Source organism: Rhinoraja longicauda, chromosome 30, assembly GCF_053455715.1.
Source record: "Rhinoraja longicauda isolate Sanriku21f chromosome 30, sRhiLon1.1, whole genome shotgun sequence".
NCBI classification, from domain to species: Eukaryota; Metazoa; Chordata; class Chondrichthyes; order Rajiformes; family Arhynchobatidae; genus Rhinoraja; species Rhinoraja longicauda.
Window position 1 is genome coordinate 26,561,709 of NC_135982.1, and position 19,429 is coordinate 26,581,137.

Sequence of the window (19,429 nt, forward strand, 5' to 3'; positions counted from 1 at the left end):
ACAATCTGACCATCCAGTGCATGCTGACTTTCCAGTGCAGACTGAGCATCCAGTGCAGGCTGAGCGCCCAGTGCAGACTGACTGTCCAGTGCATGCTGACTGTCCAATACAGGATGACTGTCCAGTGCAGGCTGACCATCCAGTGCATGCTGACCGTCCAGTACAGACTGACTGTCCAGTGCAGGCTGACCATCCAGTGCAGGCTGACTGTCCAGTGCAGACTGACCATCCAGTGCATGCTGACCGTCCAGTGCAGGTTGACTGTCTAGTGCAGGCTGACTGACCAGTGCAGGATGACCATCCAGTGCAGGCTGACCATCCAGTGCAGACAGACTGTCCATTGCAGACTGACTGTCCAGTGCAGGCTGACCGTCCAGTGCAGAGTGACTGACCGGTGCAGACTGACTGACCAGTGCAGACTGACCGTCCAATGCATGTTGTCTGTCCAGTGCAGGCTGAGTGTCCAGTGCAGGCTGACCAACCAGTGCAGGCTGACTGTCCAGTGCAGACTGACCATCCAGTGCATGCTGACCGTCCAGTGCATGCTGACCGTCCAGTACAGGCTGACTGTCCAGTGCAGACTGACCATCCAGTGCATGCTGATTGTCCAGTGCATGCTGACCACCCAGTGCAGACTGACCGTCCAGTGCACGCTGACTGTCCAGTGCAGGCTGACCGACCAGTGCAGGCTGACCATCCAGTGCAGGCTGACCGTCCATTGCAGACTGACCGTCCAGTGCAGGTTGACCGTCCAGTGAAGGCTGACTGACCAGTGCAGGCTGACCATCCAGTGCAGGCTGACCATCTAGTGCAGACGGACTGTCCATTGCAGACTGACTGTCCAGTGCATGCTGACCGTCCAGTACAGGCTGACTGTCCAGTGCAGACTGACCATCCAGTGCATGCTCACTGTCCAGTGCATGCTGACTGTCCAGTGCATGCTGACCATCCAGTGCAGACTGACCGTCCAGTGCAGGCTGACTGTCCAGTGCAGGCTGACCATCCAGTGCAGGCTGACGTCCAGTGCAGAGTGACTGACCAGTGCAGACTGACTGACCAGTGCAGACTGACCGTCCAGTGCAGGCTGACCGACCAGTGCAGGCTGACTATCCAGTGCAGGCTGACTGTCCAGTGCAGACTGACCATCCAGTGCATGCTGACCCACTGCATGCTGACCGTCCAGTGCATGCTGACCGTCCAGTACAGGTGGACTGTCCAGTGCAGACTGACTGTCCAGTGCATGCTGACCATCCAGTGCAGACTGACCATCCAGTGCAGGCTGACTGTCCAGTGTAGGCTGACCATCCAGTGCAGGCCGACTGTCCATTGCAGACTGACCGTCCAGTGCAGGTTGACTGTCCAGTGCAGGCTGACTGACCAGTGCAGGCTGACCATCCAGTGCATGCTGACCATCTAGTGCAGACGGACTGTCCATTGCAGACTGACCATCCAGTGCAGGCTGACCGTCCAGTGCAGAGTGTCTGACCAGTGCAGACTGACTGACCAGTGCAGACTGACCATCCAGTGCAGGTTGACTGTCAAGTGCAGGCTGACTGTCCAGTGCAGGCTGACTGACCAGTGCAGGCTGACCATCCTGTGCAGGCTGACTGTCCAGTGCAGGCTGACCGTCCAGTGCAGGCTGACTGTCCAGTGCAGGCTGACAGTCCAGTGCAGGCCTCCTCCTGCACATATTTTCTATGTGTTTGTGATTTGTTGCTCACGTCCATGCTGGCTCAGTCATTGACTCCATCGTTGCTTTTGTGCTGTAGGGTGCTGAGGCTGACAATGACTTGGCCATTAATTCCACGAATGGCTACAGTCCTGATTGCAGGGGCAACTATTTCAAGGATGGAAAGACAAAAATTGGTAAGAACTTCACTCGTGCCTTGCTTGTCACTGGGCATAGATTCATACATTTCAGCTTCTGATCCAACATGAACTGTTTTGTTTTTAAAGGAAAGGCACAAAATGCTGGAGTAACTCAGCCGGTCAGACAGCATGCCTGCAGTACATGGAAAGGTGACGTTTTGAGTCGTGGCCCTTCTTCTGAAGAAAAGAAGGGTACGAAGAAGGTCTCTTAGAAGGGTCCCGTCCTGAAGTGTCACCTATCCATGTTCTCCAGTGACGCTGCCTGACCTGCTGCATTTTCTGCCCTCATTGGAATAAGACACAACTTAGCAATATAATCTAGCTCATCGTTGACCACAGATTGCTCAGAGTGTTTTGCTTTTAGTTAAAATTTCCAACATTAGCAGTTGTTTGATCCTCACAAAGTTTAGACACAAGGAACTGCAGGTGCTGGAATCTTGAGTAAAACACAAAGTGCTGGAGTAACTGAAAGAGTCAGACAACATCCATGAAGGGAATGGATAGGCAACGTTTTGGGTCGGGACCATCCTTCAGTCCAAAACATTGTCTTTTCACTCCCAGCGCTTTGTGTTTCGCTCAAGATTCCAGCACCTGCAGTTCCTTGTGTCTCTAACAAATAGTCTAGACGAGTTGGTACAAGCTCAGTTATCCGCGCTGCTTTCCATTTCTGTTTTATTTTTCCAGGATTTGCACTGCTCTTTCCCGGAATTAGGAGGGGCAGGCACAGAAAGTTCTTCTGCTTGCGATCTCTGACTGCGCAGTTTCCACTGTTATTTTAAAAGTCTGTGCGTTTTAACTCCTAATTCTTTGAGTTACCAACTTGAAATACAACAAACATGCTGCCTAATAGGAGCAGTTTACATTTCAGGGCAGCCTGTCCACTGGAGCGAGGGATTTCACACTTCTATCCCATTTTTATCCCATCCGGCAAAAAGTGGAGGGGAGTCCAGAACCTGGGCCCACAGTTTAAGAATAAGGGGTAGGCCATTTAGAACGGAGATGAGGAAAAACTTTTTCACTCAGAGAGTTGTGAATCTGTGGAATTCTCTGCCTCAGAAGGCAGTGGAGGCCAATTCTCTGAATACATTCAAGAGAGAGCTAGATAGAGCTCTTAAGGATAGCGGAGTAAGGGGGTATGGGGAGAAGGCAGGAACGGGGTACTGATTGAGAATGATCAGCCATGATCACATTGAATGGCGGTGCTGGCTCGAAGGGCCGAATGGCCTCCTCCTGCACCTATTGTCTATTGTTTATTGTGCAGAAGTGTGAAAACGCACTCCTCCAGATTCAGGGACAGTTTAGTTTAGTTTAGTTTAGTTTAGAGATACAGCGCGGAAACAGGTCCTTCGGCCCACCGAGTCCGCGCTGACCAGTGATGCCCGCACACTAACACTATCCTGCACACACTAGGGATGATTTACACGTACACCAAGCCAATTAACCTACAAACCTACACGTGTTTGGGGTGTGGGAGGAAACCGAAGATCTTGGAGAAAACCCACGCGGTCACGGGGAGAACGTACAAACCCCTTACAGACAGCACCCGTAGTCGGGATCGAACCCGGGTCTCCGATGCTGCATGCGCTATAAGGCGGCAACTCTTCAGCTGCGCCACCGTGCCGCCCTAAAGACTGTTTCTTCCCAGCTGTTATCAGGCAGCTGAACCATCCTACTAACAACTAGAGACCGGTGCTGAACTACTTTCTACCTCATTGGAGACCCTCGGACCACCATTGTTTGGAGTTTACTGGACTTCATCTTGCACTAAACGTCATTCAAGTTATCCTTTATCATGTACACTGCGGATCGTGATCATGTATTGTCTTCCCAATGACTGGTTAGCACTCAGCAAAAGCTTCTCACTGCACCTCGGTACACGTGACAACAAACAAAATAAACTGAGCTCAAACTCAAACCCCAGGCCACAGTGTACGCCTGAATGCTGAGTTCCCAGGGGCATGTCTTGCACTGAGTGTAAGAAAATAACTGCAGATGCTGGTACAAATCGAAGGTATTAATTTCACAAAATGCTGGAGTAACTCAGCAGGCCAGGCAGCATCTCAGGAGAGAAGGAATGGGTGACGTTTTGTTTTTAAAGGAAAGACGCAAAATGCTGGAGTAACTCAGCCGGATAGACAGTCTGAAGAAGGGTCTCGACCCGAAACGTCACCCATTCCTTCTCTCCTGAGATGCTGCCTGTCTTGCACTGAGATTGTTTATCAAGAAGCAGATCTCTCCATGCCCAGCAGGCTGTGCTGCTGCACAGACTGAGGCTGGAGGCAGAAGAACTTTCTGTGGCTGTCTGTCATAGTTCCGGGAAGAGCTATGGAAATCCGGGAAAAATACAACAGAGAAATGGACAGCACATCAAGATAATTGAGCCTCTAGCAGCCCGTTCAAAACATAAAGTGCTGGAGGAACTCAGTGGGCCGGGCAACATCTGTGTTGGGGGGTGAAAGGGCAACGTTTTGGGCCGAAGGAAGGCCCCGGCCCTGAGCTACTCCAGCATTTGTGCAGGAAGGAACTGCAGGTGCTGGTTTAAACCGAAGACAGACACAAAGTGCTGGAGTAACTCAGTGGGACAGGCAGCGTCTCTGGAGAGAAGGAATGGGTGACGTTTCGGGTCGAGACCCTTCAGTCTGAAGAAGGCTGTCCCCTTGTACTTTACTTGAGAGATACCGTGCGGAAAGAGGCCCTTCGGCCCACTGAGTCCTCGCTGACCACCGATCACACCGTACACTAGCACTATCCTACATGCTGGGGACAATTTGCGCTCTTTACCGAATCCAAACAATAGACAATAGGTGCAGGAGGAGGCCATTCGGCCCTTCGAGCCAGCACCGCCATTCAATGTGATCATGGCTGATCATTCTCAATCAGTACCCCGTTCCTGCCTTCTCCCCATACCCCCTGACTCCGCTATCCTTAAGAGCTCTATCTAGCTCTCTCTTGAATGCATTCAGAGAATCTGAGGCAGAGAATTCCACAGATTTACAACTCTCTGACTGAAAAGGTTTTTCCTCACGTACAATCAATGCACATACCCGCACAACATTGGAGTTTTTGGAGGAAACCGGAGTGCCTAGAGAAAACCCACACGGTCACGTGGAGAACGTGCAAATTCCAAACAGACAGCACCCGTAGTCGGGATCGAACCTGGGCCGCTGGCTGTATGGCAGCAACTCTGCCGCTGCGCCACCGCGCCGCCCCCTTCTATCTGCACAGCTCTGAACTCTGGATTGTATGCAAAGCACTTTGACATTCCCCTGGGGGCAGTGATAGCTGGAAGGGCTAGAACAGCACGAGCTCAGACTGCACTCCAGTTTAACCGGATTTAGTATAAAGGCACACTGAAAACATTTTTTAATGGGTCAATAAATAAAGTCAAACTTCACAGCTTCACTTCTTGGAGGTCCCTGTTGCAAAAAAAGTGATACATTTCAGGGGATAATTAATGGCTATAAATCGCCAATGATAGTCAATCAATCATTTCCATGAATAAACCCTGTATGAATATTGTCAGTGAATCCTAGGAAAATGTAGGCAATAAATCACAGGGATCTCACCAGTAAACCCTAACCATCACTAGTTCCCAGAGATGCAATAAAAGTTAACAACGTTTAGCTACACACAGAGAGTGGATCATGGGCAGGTAGCGGTGATTGGATTAACTCAGCATCATGATAGCGCAGACTTTGTGGGCTGAATGGCCTGTTATTGAGCTATATTGTTCTATGGTCTAAATCCTCCACGATGATGACAATCAATTCCCAGGCGGAGTGTGTGGTATTTCCAGGGATGTGATCAGTAAATGTGATCACCAGGTTAATCCTCGGGATGGCGGGACTGTCATATGAGGAAAGATTGGAAAGACTGGGCTTGTATTCACCGGAATTTAAGAAGGATGAGAGAGGATTTTATAGAAAAGTACAAAATTATAAAAGGACTGGACAAGCTAGATGCAGGAAAAATGTTCCCAATGTTAGGGGGAGTCCAGAACCAGGGAAGAATAAAGGGGAGGCCATCTAAAACCGAGGTGAGAAGAAACTTTTTCACTCAGAGAGTTGTGAGTTTGTGGAATTCTCTGCCACAGAAGGCAGTGGAGGCCAATTCACTGGATGAATTTAAAAGAGAGTTAGATAGAGCTCTAGGGGCTAGCAGAATCAAGGGATATGGGGAGAAGGCAGGCACAGGTTACTGATTGTGGATGATCAGCCATGATCACAATGAATGGCGGTGCTGGCTCGAAGGGCCAAATGGCCTCCTCCTGCATCTATTTTCTATGTCTCTATGTTTAAATCATTAACAACAGTGCCAGGGAGATCTTAGGGAGATGTGGATCTTTATCAGTCCTTGGATTTGCGGACATTGTCAGATTGCCAATGGCAGAGGAAGTGGGCCAGCGATCCTGGAAAAGGTGCCTTGTTTATCAGCTGGGTGACAGGACGCCCTTAACACTGTGGTTCTCACTTCAGATTTTGTACTGGTCTGGGAGGTGAAGAAAACCACACCAAAGAAGCAGAAAGTGCAATGCAAGTATCAGGAGATGGAAAAAGAAGAGAAGGGCATGACAAAGCTGAACATGCTCAGCCGGCACGAGAAATGGAGGAACAAGTTCATGAAGAATTTACAGAACGTGGGGCTCCTGATGGAGAAGGTGAGTGAGCAAGTCCCCAGAAAGCTGCACCAGCCCAGTGTGGTGGTGCCAACTACCTCACTCCCAAATACGGGACAAGGTGACGTCACCGGCCCGCGCCCCACGTGACCTCACCCAGCCAGTGGCCACGTGCTCCTGCTCCACCAACGGTGCGGAGTGGGAGGGATAGTAGAGGAAAGCTTTGGATGCTGGATGCATTCAAGAGAGAGCATCCAGATAGAGCTCTTAAAGATAGTGGAGTCAGGGGTTATGGGGAGAAGGCAGGAACGGGGTACTGATTAAGAATGATCAGCCATGATCACATTGAATGGTGGTGCTGGCTCGAAGGGCCGAATGGCCTACTCCTGCACCTATTGTCTATTGAAAGGTAGGCACACCAGGGTGGGGTGGCACAGGAACGAGAGAGGCAAAATGGGGTGTCACCCAGGGCTTTCCTGTTTATAACGTATGAGATTATTAAGGGATTGGACACACTGGAGGCAGGAAACATGTTCCCGATGTTGGGGGAGTCCAGAACCAGGGGCCACAGTTTAAGAATAAGGGGTAGGCCATTTAGAGGAAAAACCTTTTCACCCAGAGAAGTGTGAATCTGTGGAATTCTCTGCCTCAGAAGGCCGTGGAAGCCAATTCTCTGGATGCTTTCAAGAGAGAGTTAGATACTCTTAAAGATAACGGAGTCAAGGGATATGGGGAGAAGGCAGGAATGGGGTACTGATTGTGGATGATCAGCCATGATCACAGTGATTGGCGGTGCTGGCTCGAAGGGCTGAATGGCCTACTCCTGCACCTATTGTCTATTGCCTATTTTAATTCTCCGAGGAATTCTTGCTGGTTAAAGCAAAATTGTTTCAAATAAAAAAACAGCTACAGAAACATGTGGGGTGAAGCCGCTATGAAAAGGACGCAGCAAATGTAACATATGTGTACTCCCTCACAGAAAGAGCTGCTCTAAAGTAAGGTTGCAAGGCTAGTTCAAAATCCCATTAAAAGATTTAGAAGATTGAGGGGGGATCGTATAGAAACTTACAAAATTCTTAAGGGGTTGGACAGGCTAGATGCAGGAAGATTGTTCCCGATGTTGGGGAAGTCCAGAACAAGGGGTCACAGTTTAAGGATAAGGGGGAAGTCTTTTAGGACCGAGATGAGAACGTTTTTTTTCACACAGAGAGTGGTGAATCTGTGGAATTCTCTGCCACAGAAGGTAGTTGAGGCCAGTTCATTGGCTATATTATTGTGGCTAAAGGGATCAGGGGGTATGGAGAGAAGGCAGGTACAGGATACTGAGTTGGATGATCAGCCATGATCATATTGAATGGCGGTGCGTACAGGCTCGAAAAGGCCAAATGGCCTACTCCTGCACCTATTTTCTATGTTTCTATGTTTCTAAACCAGACTAGTTTAGTTTAGATACAGCTTGGAAACAGGCCCTTCGGCCCATTGAGTCCATGCCGACCATCCATCACCCGTTCATGCTAGTTCTATGTTATCCCACTTTCTCATCCACTCCCTACACACTGAGGGGCAATTTACAGAAGCCAATGAACTTACAAGCCCGCAAGCCTTTGGGATGTGGGGGGGGGGAACCGGAGCAGCCGGAGGGAACCCATAGGGAGAACGTGCAAATTCCACACAGACAGCAGCTGAGGTCAGGATCAAATCCGGGTCCCTGGTGCAATGAGGCAGTAGCTCTAGAAGCTGTGTCGCTGTGCAGCCAAGTGTTAAATGAAACTGTTCATGCTTATGATTTGAGACACCTTGTTTTAAGCCCATATTTAGACGGTTAGAAACATTTGATTAGTCAAGGTTTCAAGGTCAGTTTATTGTCACGTGTGCCAAATATGGTTCAGTGAAATTTGAATGACCATACAGCCATACTAAAAAATAAAGCCAAAAGACACACAACTACATAAACGTTAACATAAACATCCACCACAATGGATTCCCCACGTTCCTCACTGTGATGGAAGCCAATAAAGTCTAATCTACTTCCTCTTTATTCTCCCGCGGTCGGGGCAGTCGAACCTTCCACAGTTGGGGCGATCGAAGCTCCCGCAGCCGGCGGTCGAAGCTCCCGCGTCGGGGCGATCGAGTTCCCGAAGTCGGTCTCTGACCAGAGACCGCGAGCTCCACGATGTTAAAGTCCGCAGGCTCCCGCGGTAGAGCTCGGAGGTCGATCCCTGGCAAAGGGATCGCAGGCTCCGCGATGGTAAGTCCGCAGGCTCCCGCGGTTGGAGCTCCCGACGTCGGTCTCCAGCAGAGGCCGCCAGCTCCACAATGTTAGGCCGCAGTGCGGACGGAGATACGATACAGAAAAAGAAAATCGCATCTCCGTCGAGGTAAGAGATTTAAAAAAGTTTCCCCCAACCCTCCCACCCACATAAAACAAGCTAAAGAACACTAAAACATACATTTAACACATACAAACAAAGAACACCATTGCGGCACGGTGGCGCAGCGGTAGAGTTGCTGCCTTACAGCGAATGCAGCGCCGGAGATTCAGGTTCGATCCTGTCTATGGGCGCCGTCTGTACGGAGTTTCTACGTTCTCCCCGTGACCTGCGTGGGATTTCTCCGAGATCTTCGGTTTCCCCCCACACTCCAAAGACGTACGGGTAGGTTAATTGGCTGGGCAAATGTAAAAAAACATTGTGCCTAGTGTGTGTAGGATAGTGTTAGTGTGCGGGGATCACTGGGCGGCGCGGACGCGGTGGGCCGAAGGGCCTGTTTCTGCGCTGTATCTCTAAATCAGACGGATGGTTGGCGAGGCAGCCATTGCTGGAGCCACCAAATGATATTTTAAACAAAGATGGTTGTGCGGTAGGAGGATGGGTGTGTGTCTTTTCAGGAAATTCCCTATCTTTTCCCTGAGCATGTGATGACAAGCCATTGGATCAACTCAACGACTGTTCAGTTCCTGAGGGGAAACAGGCTGAAAAAGAGTTGGACTTGAAATATGGCCTGAGGGGTGAAGTGTTCATTCTCCATCCTACCTTCCTCGTGAGTGGGTTGGAACTGCATGTTAGAGTTGGAAAATAAATGCCAGAAACGGAAATGTAGGTTCTTAACATCTTGATTGCACAAGCTAAAGGTTTGAGTTTAGAGCTCAGAGATACAGTTCTTCAAGAACCAGAGTACATAGGTTTAAGGTAGGGTTGCCAACTGTCCCGTATTAGCCGGGACATCCTGTATTTTGGGCTAAGTTAGTTTGTCCCGTACGGGACCGCCCTTGTCCCGTATTACTAGGGTTGCCAACTTCCTCACTCCCAAATAAGGGACAAAGGGTGACGTCATCGCCCCGCGCCCCACGTGACCTCACCCAGCCAGCGGCCACGTGCTTCCGCTCGGCCCGGGCGGCCGCCACTGGTGGAGCGGGAGCACGTGGCTGCTGGCTGGGTGAGGTCACGTGGGGCGCAGGGCGGTGACGTCACCTTGTCCCGTATTTGGGAGTGAGGAAGTTGGCAACCCTAGTTTAAGGTGAGGGGGGAAAAGATTTAATGAGAACACGAGGCAACTTTTTTACACAAAGGGGTGGTAGATATATGGAACGAGCTGCCAGAGGACGTAGTTGAGGCAGGTACTATCACAATGTTTCAAAAACTTTTGGACAAGTACATGTAAAGGACATGTTTAAAGGGATATGGGCCAAACGCAGGCAGATGGGACTAGTGTAGATGGGGCATGTTGGTTGGTGCCCGCAATGTGGGCCGAAGGGCCTGTTTCCACGCTATATGACTCTATACAGTATGGAAACGGGGCCCCCTTCGGCCCACCGGGTCCACGCTGACCATGGACATGGTACACTAGTTCTATGCTATTCCATCCTACACATTAGGGGCAATTTACAGAAGCCAATGGACCTACAAACTACAAACCTGCACATCTTTGAAAGATGGGAGGAAAGCGGAGGAAACCCACGCGGTCACTGAGAGAACGTGCAAACTCCGTACAGACAGCACCCGTGGTCAGGATTGAACCTGGGTCTCTGGCGCAGTGAGGCAGCAGCTCTACCCGCTGCGCCACCGTGCCGCCCGCGCTCTGTATCATTATAATGTTATGTGCTGCCTGGAAGCTCCATCGTACAGAACGGGATGTTAACGGGCTGATGGTGTGCTTGAGTCCCGTCAGTAGCTCAGGGAGTGTGTGTGCGTGTGCGTGTCTCTCTCTGCGTGTGATGCTGCCATACTGAGGGAACTCTCCATCTGATGCAGGACGAGACAGTGAGCGAGAGGAAGAGCATCCATTACATGAAGCTGAGCGCGCCCTGGGAAGTGCTGGTGTATCACGCAGAGGAGCTGTGTATGCGGGCACCGCTACAGGTCAGTGTGGGCTGAACACTCGTGGGGTACCCGCCCCCTCCCCTGACATCAGTCTGAAGAAGGGTCTCGGCCCGAAACGTCACCCATTCATTCTCTCCCGAGATGCTGCCTGACCCGCTGAGTTACTCCGGCATTTTGTGTCTGCCTTCGATTTAGACCAGCATCTGCAGTTTTTTTTCCTACACACACATTGCACTCTCCCGACCCGTCCTGAGTCATTATTCCTTATTACACAGAGCAGGCTTCTCAGCTATGTAGAGTCAGACAAATACTCATGGTGAATCTTGTCCTGGCATGCTGGAGTATTTGTATGGTACAATTTATACAGTCAGCGATATCTTTGCATCATATCAAGATCACCCAGAGAGTTGTGAGTCTGTGGAATTCTCTGCCACAGAGGGCAGTGGGGGCCGATTCACTGGATGTTTTCAAGAAAGAGCTTCGGGCTGAGGGAATCGAGGGATATGGGGGAAAATGCCGGAACGGGGTACTGATTCTGGATGATCAGCCAGGATCATATTGAATGGTGGTGCTGGCACGAAGGGCCGAACGGCCTACTCCTGCGCCTATTTTTCTATGTTCCCATGTTTCTACTCCTATCGTTACATCCAGAACAACGGTCACATCACAAATATAAATGTAATCACCACCATTTCACGGGGCTGTTTATCAAGAACATGAGGAGAGCTTGGCAGTGTAGTCCAGCATCGCGTTCACCAACTGTGTAGGAAGGAACTGCAGATGCTGGTTCAATCGGAAGGTGGGCACAAAAGGCTGGAGTAACTCAGCGGGGCAGGCAGCATCTCTGGAGAAAAGGAATAGGTGACGGTCTGGGTCGAGATAAGGCCTCGACTCTCAGTCTGAAGAAGGGTCTCGACCCGAAACATCCACCTGTTCCTTTTCTCTGACCCACCGAGTCACTCCAGCTCTTTGTGACTATCTTAGCTTTTACCGTGAAGCTGATCTTACATTGGAGGGCAGTTGATGCGAATTCATTCATGTTTGCTCGATAAATGGTAACAGCAGCGGATGTGAGCGACTTAAATCACATGAGTTTGTTTATCTCTTCCGTCACCGCCAACCCTCCTCCTGTCGACGACAAGCTCCAGTCAACAACACGGTTCCCAGCCCCATGTGTGTAGCACCCCCCACCCCCCCCCCCCCGGCCTCCTTTTCCCACCTCACTCCACCTCCAGCCTTTGTGTGTTGCTCCTCCGGCTTTTGGTGGGAACGTACTCTCCAGTTGTAGAGTCACACAGCACGGAAACAAGCCCTTCAGCCCAACTCATCCACGCCATCCAAGAGGCCCCATCTAACCTGGTCCCATTTGAATTGAATTGAATTGAATACATTTTATTAGCCAAGTACGTACACATACAAGGAATGTGCCTTGGTGCTCGCAAGTAACAACACGACATACAGTAAACAATTAAGAATAAAACATAAAACATTAAGAATAAAACATTATAGTTTAAACATGTGAAGAATCAAATAAAATACCAGAGCAAAAGGAGGCTGCAGACGTTTGGTTATTGAGTAGAGCTGCTACTCAACACAAAATGTGTCTAGACACCAAATGCTGGGGCAGGCAGCATCTCTGGAGAGAAGGAGTGGGTGACGTTTTGGGCCGAGACCCTTCTTCAGACTGATGTCATGGGAGGGGGCGGGACAAAGATAGAATGCAGTCGGAGACAGGAAGACTAATGGGAGAACTGGGAAGGGGAGGGGATGGAGAGAGAGGGGAAGCTGGAACTATCTGAAGTTAGAGAAGTCAATGTTCATACCGCTGGGGTGTAAACTGCCCAAGCGAAATATGAGGTGCTGTTCCTCCAATTTGCGCTGGGCCTCACTCTTGACAATGGAGGAGGCCCATGACAGAAAGGTCAGATTGGGAATGGGAGGGAGAGTTAAAGTGCCAAACCACCGGGAGATCAAGGCTAAAGCGGACTGAGCGGACGTGTTCAGCGAAACGATCGCCGAACCTGCGCTTGGTCTCGCTGATGTAGAGAAGTTGACACCGGGAACAGCGGATACGGTAGATGAGGTTGGAGGAGCTGCAGGTGAACCTCTGCCTCACCTGGAAAGACTGTTTGGGTCCTTGGATGGAGTCGAAGGGGGAGGTAAAGGTACAGGTGTTGCATCTCCTGCGGTTGCAGGGGAAAGTGCCCGGGGATGGGGTGGTTTGGGTGGGAAGGTACGAGTGGACCAGGGAGTTACGGAGGGAACGGTCTCTGCGGAAAGCAGAAAGGGGTGGAGATGGGAAGCTGTGGCCAGTAGTGGGATCCCGTTGGAGGTGGCGAAAGTGTTGGAGGATTATAAAGCGCTGGCTGATGGGGTGGAAGGTGAGGACAAGGGGGACTCTATCCTTGTTACGAATGGGAGGAGGAGGAGCAAGAGCGGAGCTGCGGGATAAAGAGGAGACTCTAGTGAGAGCCTCATCTATAATGGAAGAGGGGAACCCCCGTTTCCCAAAGAATGAGGACATCTCTGATGCCCTGGTATGGAACACCTCATCCTGGGCGCAGATGTGGCGTAGACGGAGGAATTGGGAGTCGGGGATAGTCTTTACAGGAAGCAGGTGGGAAGAAGTGCAGTCAAGATAGCTATGGGAGTCAGTGGGTTTGTAGTAGATGTCGGTCAATAGTCTGTCTCCTGTGATGGAGACGGTGAGATCTAGAAACGGTCGGGAGATGTCGGAGACAGAGCATCCCAACTGCTACACTCATTTGTCCAGCTATTCAGGTTTTGTTCAGTGGACATTTTGGCAAAGTCTCTGTCTCAGCATCCTCTGTTCTGTTCACAGGCTCAGCCTAATCGCTGCCTTAATGCATCCGAGGAAATCCTGAGGAAGCTCAATATCCCAAACATCCTGTCCGAACACGTTGCCAACAGGCCTGTGGACTACTACACCTGTGCCTTCCGCAAATCAAAGCTCGACAAGTAAGCACTTGGGGTGGGGGGGGTGGTGGTGGTTGATGGGTGGGTGGGTGGGTGGGTGGGGAGGGTGGTGGTGGGTGGGTGGTGGTGGGGTGGTGTGGTGGGTGTGGGGGGGGGGGAAGGAAGATGGTTCTTTCCAATGGTCATTCAGTGAGAGTGTAGTTGGAGGCTGGAGGAAGGACACGCTGTGGAGATGTGGACCGTAAGCATCAGGAACAGTTCTATTGTGGTCGGGCGGACGATCACCCAGGAGATATCATGTCCATCAAAGACCAGGCAGCACTGTTCCACTTCCACTGCCCATGTGGGTGGCACGGTGGCGCAGCTTAGAGTTGCTGCCTCACAGCGCCAGAGACCCGGGTTCCATCCCGACTACGGGCGCCGTCTGTACGGAGTTTGTACGTTCTCCCCGTGACCGCGTGGGTTTTCTCCCAGATCTCTGGTTTTCTCCCACACTCCAAAGACGTACAGGTTTGTCAGTTAATTGGCTTGGTGTATGTGCAAATTGTCCCTAGTGTGTGTAAGATAGTGCTAGTGTGCAGGGGTCGCTGGTCGGCATGGACTCGGTGGGCTGAAGGGCCTGTTTCCACGCTGTGTCTCTAAACTAAACTGATTCTTTGGGGTAAGTGGGCTCTTGAGCTTGTTGTAGCGATGGATCTCTGCGCCAGGACGTTGCTCTGCTCCCCAGCTTAGCGTGAGCATCGTCACTAAGCGGTGGTAAATGAGCCACAGCATTAGGATGTGTCAGTCTTAGCTCTGCGATCATGGAGACAAACCAAGCGGAAAACCCTTGTCTCTCAGCATGAGGTTCAGGCAACGCTGCCACCCCCAGCAACTGGCTCCAACGCAACCTGTCCAGACAGTCAGAGCAGCAGCGGCCATGTGCGGCCCACTGAAACGTAACCTTCAGAAGCTTACAGTATCAACACTCAGTGACATTTGGACAGGAAAGATTTAGCGGGTTATGGCTAAATGCGGGCAAATGGCACCAACTTAGATGGGACATCTTGGTTGGCATGGACAAGTTGGGGTGAAGGACCTGTTTCTGTGCTGAATGACTAATATTTTACCTAGGCAGGTTGTGAGGTTCCCACCTGCAACACGAGCCAGGATGCTCTGTATGTAGATGCGTGTGTGCGTGCGTGCGTGCGTGTGTGTGTGTGTGCGCGTGCGTGTGTGCGGCGCATGCGTGTGTGCGTGTGTGTGTGCGTGTGTTCGGCGCGTGTGCGTGTGCGTGTGTGCGGCGTGTGTGTGTGTTGTCACCTTGTCGCGGTGGAGAAGCTTGTGTGGTCCTGAGATCCTGAGGGCGATGCCGCCTGGAGCTACGCTCCTGGTAGGGTCACCCATGGTGGTAAGGTTGGGGGGGAGGTCCCTGACAAAGAACGATCCAACCAAGACCTCAACGGTGGAACAGGCGGGAGGACGATGGCTGACTTTAGTGGAGCGTCACAGCGGCTGGGAAGGCGGATGGATGAAGGCTGCAGCAGAAAAGGGTCCCCGGTCGTCTTGGACTCCACGCCACTGGATCCTGACCCAGATCTGTCAAGGACCGTGTGGTGGCTGTCTGTGCTCCAGTCTCCCCACGTTACACAAAGTCACGCACGGGCGTACGACCCTACGGAGAGGACAGTCACACTCGCTTCCAGTGACCACCAATGATAATGGTATGTGTGTGCACGTGTGTGTGTGTGTGTGCACGTGTGTGTGTGTGCATGTGTGTTTGTGTATTGTGTGTGTTGTGTCTGATAGTCCGGCTTTCACCATTGTATCATGAAGTTGGTGCCTGTGAAATGGAGAGTGTCTAGAAGCCCAATGTGAGGAAATGAGGAAAATTTTGAGGAAAAACTTTTTCAGTCAGAGAGTTGTGAATCTGTGGAATTCTCTGCCTCAGAAGGCAGTGGAGGCCAATTCTCTGAATACATTCAAGAGAGAGCTAGATAGAGCTCTTAAGGATAGTGGAGTCAGGGGGTACGGGGAGAAGGCAGGAACGGGGTACTGATTGTGAATAATCAGCCATGATCACATTGAATGGCGGTGCTGGCTCGAAGGGCCGAAGGGCCTACACCTGCACCTATTGTCTATAGTGATGATAACTTTGCAGGGGCACAATGTGTGAGCACTGTATTCTTCCGAAGACTTTAATTGAAGATCGCACCCCTAGGGCAGGTCATGATTACATTTTGCTTTTGTTGTCCTAGGTTTTTGAGAAGTGACGATCATGAAACCTACTTTACCAACACGCAGCGGCACCGGATTGTGAGTTTTGTTTGGGAAACTGTAAATGCCTGTCGTGTGGGCGTGTGGGAAAGAAAAGAAACGTCAACCTTTCCAGGAATATGAAGAGGGCAGTGCCCGGCAATATAACAAATGACCCCACCCGGTCACCGGGCACCTCTGCCCTGTCCCCACTGCATGTTCACCAGTTACTTCACGAACGCACTGCTGCGTTGATTTGCCATCATTGCCTGGTGCCTCTTTGTCAAGCCAAGATCTCACTGACAGCAGCTTGCGGCCTGTGCATTTCACTGCAGGCGTGTGTACGCGCTCATGGTGTGCTGACAGCAGCGGGGAGATATCCAGGCTTCCCTCACCATGAGCATTTGCTGGGAATGTTTCAGGGGGTGGCATTGCAACGTTGTGGAGGTCTGCTTCAATGCCGTCACCTGAACCTGAGTCACTCTGTGTTCCAGGTGTATGAAATTCTAGCCACCACTGCGTACGGAAAGAGAAAAAGAGCAGAGATTGGAATCGACCGCCTGCTAAACGAAAGAGCCTTTACCTCAGCCTTCCCTCTGCATGAGGTAATGGGCTACATAGGAATGCTAAATATATATGTATTAAATTGTACTATTAAAAAAGGGCGCTGAGGGATGTGACAAGTCTCCAGCAACTGGCTGCCTGCCAACTGCAGCCTGGAATTAAGTCAGCTAATTTCTTCTCCACCCAGTTCCCTCTCTCTCAGAAGATGCACACAAAAGACTGGAATAACTTAACGAGTCAGGCAGCATCTGCGGAGAAAAGGAATAGGTTACATTTTGGGTTGAAACCCTTCATCAGGCCCGACCTGAAATGTCACCTACTCCTTTTCTCCAGAGATGCTGCCTGACCCGCTGAGTTGCTCCAGCTTTTTTGTATCTATCTCCGGTGTAAACCAGCATCTGCAGTTGCTTTCCTACACCTTCCCTCTCCCTCAGCGTCTGTACACAAAACATCCGTTTGGCTTAGGGTTGCCGACTTCCTCACTCCCAAATCAGGGACAAAGGTTGACGTCACCGCCCCGCGCCCCATGTGACTTCATCCAGCCAGCGGCCATGTGCACCTTCTCCACCAATGGCAGCCGCCCGCCCCGGGAGCACATGGCCGCTGGCTGGGTGAGGTCACGTGGGGTGCGGGGTCGGTGACGTCACCCTTTGTCCCTGATTTGGGAGTGAGGAAGTTGGCAACCCTACTAATACGGGACAAGGGCAGTCCTGTATGGGACAAGCTAATTTAGCCCAAAATACGGGATGTCCCGGCTAATACGGGACAAGTTGGCAACCCTAGTTTGGCTATACAGATGCTCCCCGACTTACGATGCTGCGACTTACAATATTTTCGGTTTACGATGGGTTTCTCGGAACGTGACCCCATGGTAAGTTGAGGAGCACCTACAACTCGTTATTGCTCTCAATACCCATGGCCTGTTTGTGTGCTGACTCCTGGTATATCTGTGCTCTTTGTAGGGCCCATTTGAGTTGCCTGAATATGACGTACCTACAGAAGATCTGAACCCACGCCAGATTCTGTACATGTACTGGGCTTGCTGGTCCAAGTGGTGCAAATATCAGCCACTTGATCACATCCGGGAGTACTTTGGGGAAAAGATTGCCATTTACTTTGCCTGGCTGGGTGAGTTCCTCTTTCTACAGTTCCCTGGGTGGAAAGTGATGAAGAATCACGCAAGAATTGTGTGTGGTGGCGCAGCGGTAGAGTCGCTGCCTTACAGGGCTTGCAGCGCCAGAGACCGGCGTTCCATCCCGACTACGGGCGCCGTCTGTACGGAGTTTGCACGTTCTCCCCGTGACCGCGTGGGTTTTCTCCGAGATCTTCAGTTCCCTCCCACACTCCAAACACATACAAGTATGTAGGTAAATTGGCTCGGTAAATGTAAAACAAAATTAGTGAGTGTAGGATTGTGTGTTAATATGCGGGGATTGCTGGTTGGCGCGGACCCGGTGGGCTGAAGGGCCTATTTCCGCGCTGTATCTCTAAACTAAACTAAACAAAATTTATTGATCTTTTACAAGTGGGTTCAGAGTGCCCCATCTGATCCTAACTGAGTAAGGACTCGACAGGGTAAGCAATAAATGTAACCAGGCCTAATTATAGACAATGGAGTAGGCCATTCGGCCCTTCGAGCCAGCACCGCCATTCAATGTGATCATGGCATCAATGCTCTGGTTCCGTTTTATATAGAATTAACAAAGACAATTTGATTCCAAAAAGCGCAGCGGTAGAGTTGCTGCCTCATAGCACCAGAGTCCTGGGTTCGATGCTGACCACGGGTGCTGTCTGTACAGAGTTTATACGTTCTCCCTGTGACCACGTGGGTTTTCTCCGGGTGCTTCAGTTTCTTCCCACATTCCTACGACCTACAGGTCTGTAGGTTCATTGACTTTGGTAAAATTGTAAATTGTCCCTCGCGTGTAGGATAGTGCTAGTGTACGGGGTGATCACTGCTCAGCGTGGACTCGGTGGGCTGCAGGGCCTGTTTCCCCACTGTATTTCTAAAGTGGAAAGTAAAGTGAAGTCTAAAGTGAATGTTTCTGCAGCTCAGACAGTACACTGTTGTGTGACTTTGCCAATGCGATGTGGAAGGGACACATGACTGAACCTGCCACCAGTACGTGCTTTCTCCACTCTGCTTGCCTCTGGCACAACAGACAGATAATACTTGCATCAACCAGAGAGAGTGAGAGAGAGAGAAATTGCAGCAAAATGTGGACGCAGCCCAGACCATCACACATACCAACCTCCCTTCCATTGACTCCATCCACACCCCACACTGCCTCGGCAAGGCCAGCAGCCCAGACCATCACACAAACCAACCTCCCTTCCATTGACTCCATCCACAACTCATGCTGCCTCGGCAAGGCCAGCAGCACAATCAAGGACCAGTCTCACCCCAGTCACTCCCTCTTCTCCCCTCTCCCATCAGGCAAGAGGTACAGAAGTGTGAACACGCACACCTCCAGATTCAGGGGCAGTTTCTTCCCGGCTGCCCTAGATACCCCACTCTCTGCCTCCACCCTATCACTTCCCTTTGAGTCTCAAAAGTTTCAATAAGATAACCTTGAATGTTCTAAATGCCAAACCTGCTCCACCTATCTTCACACCTAAACCCTGTCATGCCAAGAATCAACCTGGTGAATCTTCCCTGCACTGCCTCCGAAGCAAATGCACACCGATCAGCCAAAACATTACGACCACTGACAGGCGAAGTGGACAACATTGGTTATCTTGTTACAATGGCACCTGTCAAAGGGTGGGATATATTAGGCAGCAAGTGAACAGTCAGTTCTTGAAGTTGATGTGTTGGATGCAGGAGAAATGGGCAGGAGTAAAGACCTGAGCGACTTTAACAGGGGCCAAATTGTAATGGCCAGACGAC

At 50.8% G+C, this 19,429-nt stretch overlaps 1 protein-coding gene across 1 annotated transcript in view; it reads left to right on the forward strand.

The window, feature by feature from the left end:
• Positions 1–19,429, forward strand: part of ano11 (anoctamin 11) — a 51,835-nt gene that overhangs the window by 2,625 nt on the left and 29,781 nt on the right. The window contains exons 2-8 of the mRNA XM_078425002.1: positions 1,770–1,866; positions 6,345–6,526; positions 10,735–10,842; positions 13,646–13,782; positions 15,978–16,035; positions 16,470–16,580; positions 17,502–17,667. Coding sequence (XP_078281128.1) covers positions 1,770–1,866; positions 6,345–6,526; positions 10,735–10,842; positions 13,646–13,782; positions 15,978–16,035; positions 16,470–16,580; positions 17,502–17,667 — 859 coding nt within the window. The remainder of the gene's footprint in view (positions 1–1,769; positions 1,867–6,344; positions 6,527–10,734; positions 10,843–13,645; positions 13,783–15,977; positions 16,036–16,469; positions 16,581–17,501; positions 17,668–19,429) is intronic.